The sequence below is a fragment of the Galeopterus variegatus genome, unplaced genomic scaffold (assembly GCF_000696425.1).
Source record: "Galeopterus variegatus unplaced genomic scaffold, G_variegatus-3.0.2 Scaffold1113, whole genome shotgun sequence".
Taxonomy (NCBI): domain Eukaryota; kingdom Metazoa; phylum Chordata; class Mammalia; order Dermoptera; family Cynocephalidae; genus Galeopterus; species Galeopterus variegatus.
In genome coordinates this window covers 155,452-169,941 of record NW_007727224.1, presented here as the reverse complement: position 1 = coordinate 169,941, position 14,490 = coordinate 155,452, and the positions used below count along the sequence as shown (strand labels likewise).

General features: G+C 49.1%; 2 protein-coding genes across 12 annotated transcripts; one reads left to right on the top strand and one right to left on the bottom strand.

Annotated features, from left to right (window-relative positions):
• Window positions 1-95: 95 nt before the first annotated feature.
• MMACHC (methylmalonic aciduria (cobalamin deficiency) cblC type, with homocystinuria) lies at window positions 96-5,710 on the bottom strand. Its single transcript, XM_008574880.1, has 4 exons — window positions 5,580-5,710; window positions 3,591-3,785; window positions 2,517-2,669; window positions 96-1,874 (listed from the first exon to the last, which is right to left on the bottom strand). Exons 1-4 carry the CDS (start codon window positions 5,658-5,660, stop codon window positions 1,458-1,460), a joined length of 846 nt encoding a protein of 281 aa, XP_008573102.1. The 5' UTR covers window positions 5,661-5,710; the 3' UTR covers window positions 96-1,457.
• A 352-nt stretch (window positions 5,711-6,062) lies between these two features.
• LOC103592241 (coiled-coil domain-containing protein 159-like) lies at window positions 6,063-9,801 on the top strand. Of its 11 annotated transcripts, none has more exons than XM_008574873.1 (8): window positions 6,063-6,439; window positions 6,529-6,562; window positions 6,788-6,928; window positions 7,049-7,130; window positions 7,297-7,489; window positions 7,615-7,679; window positions 9,129-9,266; window positions 9,517-9,801. In XM_008574873.1, exons 1-8 carry the CDS (start codon window positions 6,396-6,398, stop codon window positions 9,618-9,620), a joined length of 801 nt encoding a protein of 266 aa, XP_008573095.1. In that variant the 5' UTR covers window positions 6,063-6,395; the 3' UTR covers window positions 9,621-9,801. The 11 variants fall into 11 exon arrangements, with proteins under 11 accessions (XP_008573095.1, XP_008573091.1, XP_008573090.1 ...); XM_008574869.1 differs by having other exon boundaries at window positions 6,741-6,928; window positions 9,129-9,260; XM_008574868.1 differs by having other exon boundaries at window positions 6,741-6,928.
• Window positions 9,802-14,490: the final 4,689 nt, after the last annotated feature.

The window sequence follows — 14,490 nt, the reverse complement described above, 5'->3', positions numbered from 1 at the left end:
AGTAGTTTCATATGGCAAAATAAGGTTTTAAGTCTGTCAACAAACAGGAATAGGGCAGCCATGAGAATAAAACCTCTTTTGTACTTTTTTCATGCTTAAAACATGAGACTTTAGATTCAGCCAAGATGTGTGATACAGGACACGCCCTTCCTACAGGGGTTTGGGAGGCCAGCCTTTCTTCCCTTGGGTGGGAATGGCCTGAGCTGTGTTGTGGGGAGGCCATCTGATGTGTATGATGTACAAGTAGTGGGACATCAGCCCATTGATCTTTTGTAGTTTCTATTAAACTTGAACTGAAACCTTGATGATTCTTCATTTTGGGGGGCATTAGCCTTTGACTTGGAGAGCTTTCCTTTCCTTTCCTTTCTCTTTGCTTTGCTTCTTTATGGGAAAATGGGCGTGACCTGGCTCAGAATCATGGAATTGTACTGAGGGGAAATAGAGGTAGACGTAGGGAATGGAACTGAACCAAGGTGTTACATTTCGTTTCACTACATCTAGGGGAGAAGAGCCAGCCCTACTCTAGTGTTGGCCAGGCACTGTAACTTATGCCAGGATTGGGTTGCAGTTTAAGGTCCCAATGAGATTACTTGGACTTCTGTGTTTACACTACTGGCAGGAGGGATGCATGGGAAACAGAAGCTTGGCCTCTTTTGATAAGTGCTTTTTCTACTCTAAAAGAACAGAGTTAGACTTTTATCCCTTTTGAACTTAAAGGGGGAGGGAAGGTAAAACACAGGGCTGGTGGCCTTGGGTAGGGCTTTCAGTAGCAGAAGTAGACTGCTGAGCACTTCTCACCTTCTCTGGTTTCTAGCCTTCATCAAGAACAGTCCTTTTTAATCTCATCCACATCACTGTCCTGAGGGAAGTTGTCAGCAGGGAGAAGTTAGGATCCTTGAGGGTTCTTGAGACTAGGGTAGATTCAAAACTGAATCCTCCTGTGTATCTTGTGGTGCCATTCCAGACACAGCTTTATCAGCTACTTCAAACCTGTCCACCCCTCCAGAACCTAGGCTAGACCTATGAGCAACAGTGCAGGATTCCCAGGGCTTTTAGTAACAGCCAACATACTGCTTACTACATGCCAGGCACTGTTTCAAAGTGCTTTACATGTATTTATTCAATCCCCACAGCAACCCTAAGAGGTGGGTTCTATTTAGGGGATGGTTGCCCCTCAGGCCCTGTAACAGGTAGAATCTTAGTAACAGAGGCAAGTGTCATGTATTCCAAGGCAAGTAGGAATTCTGATTCTGCCTTGGTCATTGACTTGTCTTGACCAAACCTGACTTCCTTGTGCCTTATTATCCTCATTGAAGATGTCTATAATTATGAAAACTAGTTATCTCGTACCCAAAATAAAACTTCTTAGAAAAAAAAAAGCCTCTCTTGCTTTGTCAAAACCAATTAAGTCCTAGCAAGTACCACCATAAATAAAGATCCCACAGGGGAAGAAGGTATCAAGGGCCAGGGGATGCAGGTGGTGAGACCCTGGGGCTGAGCCAACCCCTGGCTCTTCTGGGATTTGGAGCCTTGGGGGTGAGTGTGGTAAAGGGAAGCCTGGGGGATGCAGGGCTAGGTTCCTTTGAGGTTTGGGCTAAGCCCAACAGGGCTAAGCGTTGGGCAGGAGGAGTGGAAAAGTAGGCCTTCTGCTCTTCTGAGTAGCGCTCCTGGGGTGTCACAGCATCCCGGTAAGTCCAGTCACGCCAATGGAAATTGAAGCCTTCAAGCAGAGTGATACGGTCAGCTCTTGTAGGTACACAGTCAGGGGGCTTTCTGGGTGGCAGATCTGGCACCTGTATCCCTGGCAGCAGCACCACTCCTCGGATGGCAAACCAGCCCCCAAATCGGGGGTGTATGCACACACCTGATATGTGCTGAGGAGAGGGTGAAGAAAAGCAAGGTCATGAAGGTCACCTTGGCACCAAGTTCAACTACCATCACTGCAAGCTGGATTTGTTCACTTATTTCCCATTCAATAAACATGATTCCACATGTAAACCTCTGTCCCTCTTCTGGACAACCCTTTCAAAAATCATCAAGGGGCAGCCCGCGGCTCACTTTGGAGAGTGTGGTGCTGATAACACCAAGGCCATGGGTTCGGATCCCTACATAGGGATGGCCAGTTCGCTCACTTGGGAGAGCGTGGTGCTGGCAACACCAAGTCAAGGGTTAAGTCATCTGACCATGAGGAAGGGCTCTCTTAGACTGAGCTTCAGTCAACTTCCCAGTCTCACCACTGGTCTGATCACTGCTCTGCTCTCTCCACCCTGAGATAGCCCTGTAAGACAGGGTTTTAAGAACTGACCACATTTTCTGACCTGATGTGTCCCCAGGTAAACTCCAGAAAGCATGTGATGGGGCTGGCCACCTGAGTACACAGCTTCTTTGTCCTGGATTGTCTACCAACTCCTTCAACCAGGGAAGGTGGAGAAATGTGAATGTGGGACATGATAGGGGTATCTTGAGGGGCCTTTACCCTTTTCTCAGTCCCCTCTCATTCACACTTGCCCTCTGACCTGGGTCCCCCACGGGTCAGCCTCCACATCTTGTCGCTGGTAGTAGTAAGCAGCCCCTGCCACATGGGCTGCTGTCTGGGCCAGAATCTTGGGTCGCCGGTTGGGGTGTACCTCATAGTCAGCAATGACTTCCATCTGCAGCTCTGGGAGGTTCTGGAACACAGGACAAGATAGCGGCTCCTGTCAGCATTAGGGGAGTCATGACCTTGTCCTACGGAGCCCTAATTTGTGTGTGTGTTAACATGGTCTTGTCCAGAAATCCCATTTGAATCTCATGACCTCAACCTGAGGGGCTCCAGTGTGAAAAAAGGTACATTTCTTTCCAGGAGGGCCCATGTTTGAAGGGAAACACACAAAGTCTTGCTCAGAAGTCTCTTATAAGGGGCTGGCCTGTGGCTCACTTGGGAGAGTGCGGTGCTGATAACACCAAGGCCATGGGTTTGGATCCCTATATAGGGATGGCTGGTTAGGTCACTTGGGAGAGTGTGGTGCTGACAACACCAAATCAAGGGTTAATCGATCCCCTTACCGGTCATCTTTAAAAAAAAAAGTAATCTCCATTATGAGGGGTGACTTGGCCCTGCCTTCCAGAGTCCCAGTGTGGAGGGAGACATGGCCCAGCTTTGGGGAGACCCAGTGTGTGTGTGTGTACATGCATATGTGTATATGTGAATGTTTGGTGGGGGAATATTGTTCAGTCCTCAAAAGGCCCTGAACACAGGATAAAGCTTGCAGGTGTAGGGCAAAGGCAGGTGAGCAGTGCCTGGGGGATGTTGGGCTCAATCCTATTCCTCTTGGAGGGCAAGGGAAGCCTGGTCTGAAGTTCATATAGTTGCCCATTAGTGTAGGGTGAGTGAGACTGATTTCAGACTGTGGGTCTGCTAGAAGAAGGCGGTGGAACCTGGGTGTGAGAAGGCAGGATGGGGAGAGAGCGTGGAAGGTCAAGGCTGGCTTTAGGGTATCTTTTCATCTGTGAAGTGGCTCCTAACTCTAGGTCTAGATCCTGCAGTGAGTTTCGAGGACCTGGAAGCAGCAGTAGGTTTGGAAGCTGGGGGAATGTTGAACCCTGCTCACCTCTCTAACACGGCCCAGGTGGTAGGCCACACACTGGTCCACAGGGTCAGTCAGCGGTTGGAGGTGGCAGCTCTGTAAGAAGGGCTTGAGGGCCTGGTCAAACATGGCAGGCGTGCTGAGTACCAGGAAGGCCAGGGTAGGTCCTGGCAGGGGCAGGTGGAAGACTGGAGGCAGGAGTTCATTGTACCATGCCACCTGGAACAGAGAGAAAGTTCAGGCCAGGCTGGAGGACCAGCCTACGCTTTAGCCAGGCCCATATCTTAGTCTGGTATTCAAGGCCTCATACATCTTGCCCCTACTTCCATCTCATTCATTCAATGAATTTTCACTGATGCTGTGTGATGTATGTTTATGGGGAACTTATTTGGATTTGACAGGGAATTTAAACTAGAGAGGCAGAGAGTTCATGAACAACTAAGAACAATAGAAATTGACTCTACTATGATTAGTACAATGATGGGGCCAGATGAGGGTCCTTTAAGACAAGGCTTTCTTGAAAGCTGAGCCTTAAAAGCTAGAAAGGAAACTAATAGGCTGACTTGGAGAGGGAGAACCTGCTGTGTATTTTAAAAAGAGGTCACAGCATAAGTAAAGACAGAAAAATACTGGGTATATTTGGAGAAGAGAAAATTGTCTAGTTTGGTGGAAGTGAAGGGTCCGTAGAGGGGAGCAGAGGGAAAGAAGGCTGGAGAGATCAGTGTGAGTGAGATTGTGACTGGCCTTGAATACCAATTTAAGGAGTATGGATCTAATTTGGTGACCATGAGGAGCCACTGAAGATAGAAGGAGTAAACTGACATGATCAGTTTTAGAAAGATCAATTTGGCTGCAGTGTGGAGGGTGGATTGGAGGCAAAATGACAGCAAGGAGGTTATTACAGTAATCCAAATGAGAAATAGTGGTCTGGCCCAGAATATAGAGGGGTAGGATGGAATGGAATGGATTTGGGAGATTCAGGACTCTTATAGGTCTCTGCACCCGATTGGATGTGGAGGTGGGGAGGTGAGAGGTGAGAGCCTAGGATGACTGACAGGGCTGCAGCTGACTGTTCAGTACAGTAGCTCCCATTATCCAGGTCTACCTGACCCTCCAGATAGGCGTTCTTACTCTCCGCCACACCTGCCATCCACCACTACCTCCATATCTTTACTCAAGCTTTCTTGATGTTTGGGATGTACATAACCCTCCTTCTTTCCAATCCATCTTCTTATATATAGCTCAATTCCATTTTTTTCTAACAAGTCCTCTCTCAAGCTAGACCCAATCTACTTCTCCCTCTATATCCTCCCCCAGCACTGCTGTGAACCACTCAGAGGAAGGAGTGGGAAGTGGGCTGTCTCTTAAGCTTCAGGCAAAGGGCTCAAGCTGAGTTGATTTAGCTTTGGGTCTTAAATATATACAGCTCAGTGTGCGGGGCACTGACATGGGAGAAATGGACCTATGTAAATGGGGGTTATAGTGCGGGGAGTGCAGAGACTACGGTGCCAGGCGGGTGCCCAGAGTTTCTATACCCAGCCCAGCACTGATGATTGGCAACAACATGAATTATCCTTTTGTTGGTAGATGAAACAAACCAGCCGATTGTTTGCTCGTTCAACACCAGGAACGCCCTTCCCTCCTCAGCTGACCTAGATAGCCATGCAACTTTCTAGGCCTTGCCCTCTTCTAATTCCGTTAGGAAGCTTCCAAGGTGACTCTGGTCCCACAGGTCCCCTTCTTCCTGTAAATTATGTAGGTGACAATCAGATCCACACAAGTTACTGGATCGTAGCGTGTCTCAGATTCATCAACCCGGCATATATGGGACAAATGTGAGACTGCTTCTCTACCTTTTTAATCCAAGTCCCCGATGACACCCTGTCCCAGTCGTCACATGGACACCAGGTCGGAGGAGGTAGGGGAGGATCAGAAGGCTTCAGGGGCCTCACGCCGGTTGCACCGAGGCCAATCAGACACCTAGCCCTAGAACCGCAGGAGGGATAAACCAACCTGAAAGGGGTAAACCTCGAAGCCGAAAGGACACAATGTGTCCTCAATCTTCTGCTTCAGCTCTGCGACTTGCGGCTCCATAGCCCAAGCTGCACGCTGAGCTTGCTGGGGAATGGAGTCTCAAGGATAACCGGGACGTCGTGTTTCGAGCTAGCTTGGACTCCATTTCCCAGGAACCACTGGGACCAGCAGCGGGCACTAGTTGGCTCCGCGCGATGTATCTTGGGATACATAGTTCGTTTGGTCCTCGAAGCCAATTACTACAGTACCAGGAAGACTCGGTTTCCCGGCAAGCTTCACGGTGGGGTGTGACTGCAAGTGTCGCTTCCAGGGAAGCGTAGTTCTGCTTCCTCCATAGCCGGTTGTTTCCGCGTGAGGCGAACTCAGTTTCCCAGGTGGCCCTGCGGCAACCAGCACAGTCAGACTTTCCCAGCCTATCAGAGGGTTTGAACCCTACGGCGGTCACACGTTTGGCGCGATGTTTCCAGTGTCCTGGATCTGGGGCGGTCTCGACCAAGATTCGGTGCCTTCAACTCCCACCTGATATCTGCATATCAGGGCATCCCGCTTTTCTCACAGTTTCCCAGGAGCGCAGCTCCCTTGGCTAGTTCCAGAGTCGCAGTTTTGGTCTGATATTGTAGCCCTACCCTTCCTCTAGTATTGCATTCCCACTCCTCTCTTTCGACCTGACGTTGTGGCCTTTCCTGTGCTGCACCTCGGGTATTTCTGGCTGGGAGAGCAAGGACACAAGACGCCAGGGAGCCAGACTCCTGCCATAGGATATGAGTAGGAGCCTGAGCTGGTCTGAGCAGCTTGATGCGCTTCTCAATGCTACTGATGGAAATGTGGCCCGGATTAAGGTGAGGTGGCACCAGAGGCTCCCCAGTTTGTGGGGACAGGTTGAGGGACTCTCAGAGCTCATTGGCCTGTGTAACTGTTTCTTTTGTAGCAGCGGCTGTATCCCCTTGGGGTCTCCACCGCAGGTAAGTGTCCTTTTCTACTCTCCAGCCTTTTCTCTTTCTGAGATCTGCTTTCTTCCGATGTCTGTATTATCGACTACTCCTTCCAGCTTCCACCTCTTTCCTTTCCTGAACTCTGTCCCCCACCCATAACCCTCACTCCCTCCCAGACTCTGCAGTTGTCCCTTCCTTATTCCCTCAGCTGGGGATCTGGCTGGGACTTGGATTTCCCATCACTTGCATCCCCAGTCAGGAGTTCAAGCTCAACAGCCTTGGTATCAAGAGACTCCCACTGTCCCAGAGAGGCTGAGATGGGCTGGGACCTACAGTCCCTCCTCTCTCTGGGATGAAGTTACTATTCTCCGATCCCAGCTTCAATCTCAGGCTCAGGTGAGGCTTGGAATCCTATTCACAAATCCTTGTGAATATGTGGTGTTTGTGTGAGATGAGAATACTAGGGGTTGGGAAAGCCTCTTACACAGTACCTCATGTGTTTTTCTACTTGAGTAGGTGACTGAGGCACTAAGACAGGCTGTGCAGGGCCTACTGGAAGAGCAAGAGCAGCAGAAGTACCAGATCAGTACTCTGGAAGGTATATGGCCAGTTCTTTTGTATGCATATGTACAGCTTCATATGTATGCACACAATTTTGCCACATACCTGTTGTGTGTGCATATGTGTCTTGATTTACAAGTAGAGTGTCTGGGCTCATGTGTGAAGCTCCTACAGGGGCTGACTCCCAACTTGCCCCACTACAGCATCATTAAAGTTGCTGCAGAGAGGCCCAGAGGGGAGGGCCCTTCTCCTGGAGCAACACCTGGAGAGGCTGAGAAGAGAACTGGAGGGTCTTCGGTACCTGGTGCAGGAGCAGGCCCAAGCCCAAGCCCAAATGCGAACAGGACCAGGAAAGTGCAGTACTACCAGTGTTGTTCACCAGGAGCTGCAGACTGAGTAAGTGATGGGCAAAAACTCACCTTCTTGAGGCCTCTGAACTCTTGGCACTCTGGGATGCTGGTGGCCTCCTTACTCTGGGCTTGTTGATTGACTCTAGAATGACACTGCTGTCACTCCTGCAGGCGGCAGCTGCTGTGGGAAGAATCAAAGATTCTACAGGAGTTAAAGTTGCTGCGGGACCAGCTAAGTAAGTAGAAGATTGGGAATGAGTATGTGTTTCATTGTCCCCTTTTCAGGAAAACCTTCCTGCTCTCCCAGTAAGTAGTCATAGCTCTGACTGCTTGAGCTACTGAGAAGTTTGGCTAAGTATTTTGTCTTGCTCTTTCCCTCTCACGTTGTGAGTTTAGTCTCTCTAGTCAGCTTGGAAGCTTCCCAACAGCTAGATGAGAATGCTTCTGTCTCAGTTTTCAGCACCAGGCTAGTTACAAGGCAGGGAGTGAGAAGGAAAGAAATTGAGGAACATTCCCCTTAGATTCTCTCTCTTTTTTTTTTTTTTTTAAAGATGACCGGTAAGGGGATCTTAACCATTGTCTTGGTGTTGTCAGCACCACGCTCAGCCAGTGAGCGAACCGGCCATCCCTATATGGGATCCGAACCCGGGGCCTCGGTGTTATCAGCACCGCACTCTCCCGAGTGAGCCACAGGGCCGGCCCCCAAAATGGGTTTTCTTTTTTTTTTTATTTTTATTTTTTGGTGTTGTCAGCACCACGCTCAGCCAGTGAGCGAACCGGCCATCCCTATATGGGATCCGAACCCGGGGCCTCGGTGTTATCAGCACCGCACTCTCCCGAGTGAGCCACGGGCCGGCCCCCCTTACATTCTCTTTAATCTGCAGGCCAGCACCAGGAGCTGCTGCTCAAACAGATAACTAAGGGGCGGCAGGCTCAGGCCCGCAGCTGGAAGGTAGGACCAGGATCAGACCTGTCTTCTCATATTTCCCCGTAGAGGCCCCTTCCTTTCTCTGTCTACCTGTTCTGCAGGTAGACTAGCATGCCCTCTCCTGCTCCCATCTCTATCCCTCTCTTCCCTGTGCTGACTCTGCCTTTCCCCAAAGCTCTTCTTCCCAGTCACTTTGCTCCTGGCCATGAGATACTGTCCTGGCCAACATGAGAGCTGCAAGCATGCTGAAAAGGCCAATTGTGGGGAGGGGGTTTTATCCTGGAGATGGACAGGTTTGTTCCTACCTGGGCCCATGGTCTGGCAGATGTTGGAGCAGCTGCAAAGTGGCCAGGAGGCCAAGGGTCACGCCCTGGAAGCTGCCAGGACAAAGGCTCAGGATGCCTGGTGGGAGCATGACCTCCTCAGGTCAGGGGGTATGGATACTGTGGCAGTGGAGGGGATTTGTATCATATAGGTCAGGCACTGGGGACCAAAGTTCAGCTATCCTAGATTTGGCTTGGGCCGGTATGGGCAATATCAATATCTGGCTTGTAGCATTGGCTGGTATGGGCAATATCAATATCTGGATTGCAGCATTTGGCATTCTTTACTTTATACAGAGTCACTGAGGTATCTTTATGTATTTGGATGGTAAAAGAGGAGGACACTGGAGTCCTGGCCTCAGGCAGCAGGGCAGTTCTGTGTTGGGAGGGCCCCCTTGACACATCACCATCTCTGTCTCTGTTTCCCTTCCCAGGACCTCCATTCATGTCCTCCAGTCTAGGCTACCCCTGGCCACCACCTTCGCCATGTCTCTTTTTCAATCTAGCTCTGAAGTCAGCCTTCTGGACAGAAACAGTAGCTTCCCAGCTACTTTTAAGGAAGCTAGGTGGGGGTAAGGGCAGGAAACCCAGTTTTGGGGGAGGCTGAGTCTGAATGGTGCCTGAATGTCAGCAGCCTAATTGTTTGGCAGTGGGTAGAATGAAGTCTCCGCCTCTTTTTTCATAATCCATCAACTTCTGTTGCTACTTATCCCAAGTCAGGCTTGTATGGTCCTCCCTCTCAGACAGGCCCAGGGCCTAGTTCTGTGCACGTCACAGTGCTTGCTGATGGTTTGTTTTCTCTTCCTTTTGTATTCCTCTTAGATTTCCAGAGGAGCACCCTTTCTAGCCTGGAGCCCAGCAGCTTCCAGCTCGATGCCCAGAGTTTTGAACAAGTTCCTTCAGGGCTCCAAGATGCTCCTGAGTGACCTGTAAGGATTTGTAAAAGTAGTGGGATGAAGCCTTCTTTGCCCACCCTCCCCTTCAAGGCCCTGTTTCTGGGCCGCCTGCCCCTCCCCTCTTGATCTAGCTGGTATTTGCCCTCTTTACTGAGGCTTCTCACTGCCTGCCATCCCTGTCCCCCAACTGCAATAAAATGGTTTAACCCTCCCTGATGTGTTTTCTGTGAATCAGCACTCACATGGGATAGACTCAGCTGTACCCTTTCTTCTTCCTGTTACTTGACTGAGACCTCTACCTCTGAAATCCAAGTTCATAGACATTTGTAGCTGTACCTTCTGAGTATAAGCTCAGTTTAATTTGGAAAGAGATGGGAGCTTCCATTGTGATGAGTAGAATGAGGCTCTGGGGCAGTAGTGCTGTGAGGATGCAGAGGAAGATGAGACATTCTGGTGGGCCCTGGACCTGGACAGTAGGAGGCTTCTTTCCTCATCTCCACCTGCTGCCTCTTGAGGCTCACTCCAGCCCCTCCATAACTCTTCAGCCTCGGCAACCCAGCCTGCATTTCTGTAGCAGCCTCCTTCCTGTTCTCTTCCCATCAAACCTCATTCTCCTATTGAAGCACATTCCAGGAATCTCCTGTCTTACATCTCTCACTGGGCAGGTGATAACATCTGGTATGATGGCATTATTCAATTCTGCTTGCTACTAGTGCTCTGCTTATTTATCAACTACTTTGCATTGGGCTCTGTGGGAGACAGGCTTGCAGGGGTGCCAGGGTTCTCAACGGAAATATTAAATAGTAATGTGGAACAATAGTATTTGAACAGTCACCAGGTGGCAGCACATGATTTGTTGCCAGAAGAACGATACCGAAAAGGCTTTGGGCCGGGGGAACTGCGCTGGGGTGATCTCTTCTCCCTTTAGAGAGGCTGTGAGCTACCAGTTAATCTTCCTAAAACAGTACCGTTTAGGTTATGTTCCTGCTCGAGAATAGCTCTCACAGCATAAGAAACAACGGACAAATTAGGCATTTAAGTTTAACCCATATTCAGCCTCTTTTCTCACCATTCTTACCTCCTTCTATACGTTTCTTAAACTATTTTTTTTTTTTTTTTTTTTTTTTCCAGCAGGAATGCACACCACCTATACTCCAATTATTTAAACCCCACTCATCTGTCAAGATCCCTGTCTTTTAGGAGGAGGGTAGTCTAAAGATGTCTGAAAGGAGTTCCCTAACACCAGGGAGTGCTTCTGCAGTGACCTATACTCCACTGTCTCTTCCTTCTCTTGACTTCCTCCTGTTCTAGTTTGCTCAGACATGAGATTATGAACTTCTGAGGTCTGGGCTTATGGAAAGCGTGAGGAAATATGTGCCAGGTGAATAGTTAGATAGAATTCTTTCCCACCCAGCTGTTTCAAAATCCTCTGTTTTTAAGCCAGCTCAAGTGTTACCTCCTTTAAGCCTTCACGAATCAAATTTCTTAGTCTAGATGAGTTGCTCTCTCCACATTTTGTTTAGTTCTACTCATTGCTCTTACTAACTCAAGTCGCTTACATATATTTATGTATCAGTTTCCCCCCTCCCTTACACTGAGATCCTGCAGGACTCCGCATTCATACTGCTTTTCCTTACTCAGCTATACTTTTACCAACTCAAAAGCCGCGCCAGTCAGGTCCATTTTCAATTGGCTTTATCAATTACCAATTGCTTCGGTGCTTGGGATTTTGATTGGACCATCTCGTGTTTGCTGTCCCGCCCTCTGAGAGGCTCCTGGACTTGAGTTTCCCCCAGGTGTATTCCCCGCTCCTCGGTTCCGCCTTCCCAACACACTGCCTCTTCGGTTTTTACCTCTATTTCCTTCCTATTGGTTCCCTTCGTCCTCCAGAGTTGGCGCCCAGGGCTGTTGATTGGCTTTTCCAGACGTCCATTGTGCCCACCTTCATACCACGTGGTACTCCTAACTCTAATTGGGCAATTGCTTTAGTTCGTTTATCAAGAATTGACGATTGATTGGCTGCTCTGAAGGAGGGCTCGAGGAGGAGGCGTGGCCACCCGAGCCCCCGCCCCCAGCCCCGGACCCCGCAGGACTGGCGTTTCAGTCGCTCGCGGCCGGGGAATCCGGCGGAGCTACAGCTGCCCTTTCGGTCTCGCTGGTTGGATAGTCCTCCTGATCCCGCCAAACAGGCGGGGGGAGCGGCCCCGACTGCAGACCATGGCAATAGCTTCCTCGTCCTTCGCCGCAGCTAGCCCCGCCGAGTCACCGGCTTCTGCACGAGGGACCCCCACCGCCTCCGCAGGCTAGGAGCCGCTGCCGCCACCGAGCTGTGAGGGCTACTATGCCCCCTTTTGGCCGCCGCCTCCTCCTCTGGCCGGCGCAGACACCCCTCTGGCTGCTCAGTCCCGCCTCAGGTAACGTCAAGGGAGTGCGTGGGGCACAAACGCGGGGCATCCCGGCCCGCGCGCGCGGCTGCTGCACCTCTGGGGTCCCGGAGCATTGGCGCTCGGGTCCCTCAGCACCCGACAGGACTCCTTGGCTCCCCAGAGGTCCCCTCTCAGGGGCTGGGGACGGGGTACTCCCCTTCTCGGCCCCTTTCCCCTTCCCTCTCACTTCCCCTGGGGTCCCGGGACAGGCCCCCAGCCTTTTTCCCTCAGAGGCCTGGAACCCATTAGAAGTTACCTCGTATCAAGGATCTGCTCCCTGACTCCTCTCAGGGACTCTCCTCACTTCAGAAATTCAGGAATCCTTCGTTTTCTCGGAAATCTCCGGTTTCAGAGACCTCCAGCCCTCCACTGAGAGCTTCCCTCGTCTCAGTACCCGCTGCTTCCTCAGGTCTGGACTCTCTTACTTTACTTCCCTCAAACGTACTCTTCCCTCGACAACATCCATTTCTCCCCTCGAAGGTATTTCCCTCCCCTCAGACACTAGTGTCTCCCCTCTCTTCTCTTCTCCCCTTCTTTTCCCTCCGCTGCCCTTTACTCTTCAGTTTGAAGACTCTGGACTAAGCCAGTATTCAGATTTAGCTAGAATCGAAACCCAGGTTTGTTTAATTAAAAAAACCTTTTGCTTTATACCTCTGAGAAAAACTTGCTAAACAATTTGGACTTTATTCTGTAGGCATGGGGAGGCATTGAATGTTTTGCAAGCAGGAGTTTGATATGATTGGATTATCTCTGGTGAAAATGTGGAGGAAGAATTGAAAGTGAAAACCGTGTGGATGCAGAAAGCCTAGGTAGGCAGGAAACTAGTGTTCTGATCCAAGTGGCAGCGAGTGAACTGGGATGGGGTAGGAACACGAAGAGAATGGCATGCAATTGCAAGAGGTTTCAAAATAGAGTTGAGAGGATTTGTGGGAGGTTTCTGACTTGGCTGATGGCATAAATTGGTGGTGGTAAGTGAAATAGGGAACATAAAAAAACAATTTTGAGGGAGGGAGGTAATGAATTCGATTTTGGACAAGTTCAGTTTGAGTTGTTTTTCAGATATCGCTGTGGGTAGCTGGAAATTTGGGTCTGAAAATTGGGAGAAAGGTTGGAATTGAATACATAAATTTGAGGGTCAAGAGAGACTGTACTGGGGATATTTGAAGCCTTAGTATAGGATGGTAGCACTGAAAGAAGAGAAGAGAAGGACTGTAGACCAGAAGGAGCATCATTGTTTCAAGGGTAATAGACACTGAGAAAGAGAGGTTACAGGAATGGGACAAGAACTAGAACAAAGTGGCATTATAACAGAAGCCAAAGAAAGAAAGGGTTTCGAGAAAGCAGTGGGATAATTATCAGTCTCAGGTACTGCAGAGGTCAAGTGGAATGAGAACTAGGAAGAAGCCACTGAATTTAGCAATTAGGAGGTCACTTGTTTCCTTTGAAAGGCAATTTTATTAATGTGTTGGCAATGATAGCAGTAGTCAGATCATGACGGATTGAGGAGTAAATGGGAAGCAGTGAATAAAATTACTCTTTCAGTGGTGTGGTTGTGAAGGACAGCTGGTAGTAGTGAAACTCGTATCTATTGAGAATATGCTATATGCCAGGTACAATAAAGGTACTTTGTAGATCACAACAGCCTTGTGGTTTAAGTGTCAGTATCCCTCTTTTATAGGCGGGAAGGCTGTAGGCAAGGATTTAAACAAGGTGTCTTTAGTTCTAAAACTTTCCAGTATGGTACTTGTATGGATGAAACAGTTTTGTGGGTTGAGAGGAAAGTTTTCCTGAGAAATATATTGGACATTTCATTCTTTGATACCAAAAGAATAGAAGTCAAGATGGATAATGATGTGGTAGAAGGGAAAGAAGGTGAGGAAGTCTGACACATGGACATATTTTTTTCATGTGATTAGTTATCTGAGGAGAAGGCAATTATCTCTGGAGACTGAAGGAACTATGGTGAGTTTCTGTCTTGAATATTATGGCCATGGGAATCTTCAATGGAAAATGAAAGGAGACTAGATTAAGGATAAAAAGAAAAAAATTGCTGACCACATCGAGGGCCCAGTTAGTTAGAAATAATATATGTGCGGGCCGGCCCGGTGGCGCACTGGATAGTGCGCCGCTTGGGAAGCGCAGCGGCGCTCCCGCCCGAGGGTTCGGATCACACGCACCCAAAAAAAGCTAGTAGGGAAACTTGCCAGAATTTGAACCCAGATCTGCCAAAACTCCAAAGTCAGACCATAATTGTGTCTCCCAGTGTGTAAATATCTATCAAATACTTTGTGCACATGTGTGAACATGCCAAACTTTGAATGATTTAAGTATAACCTGTATTTTAATACTTAGGACAGCATCATAAAATTAATTTCTAAATGAATATTGAAATTTATCCAGTTTCTATGTTTAGCAATTGGTGTTAATTTACCTCTCATAAGTGCTAGAAAGGTTCTACAATACCTCCTCCAGCC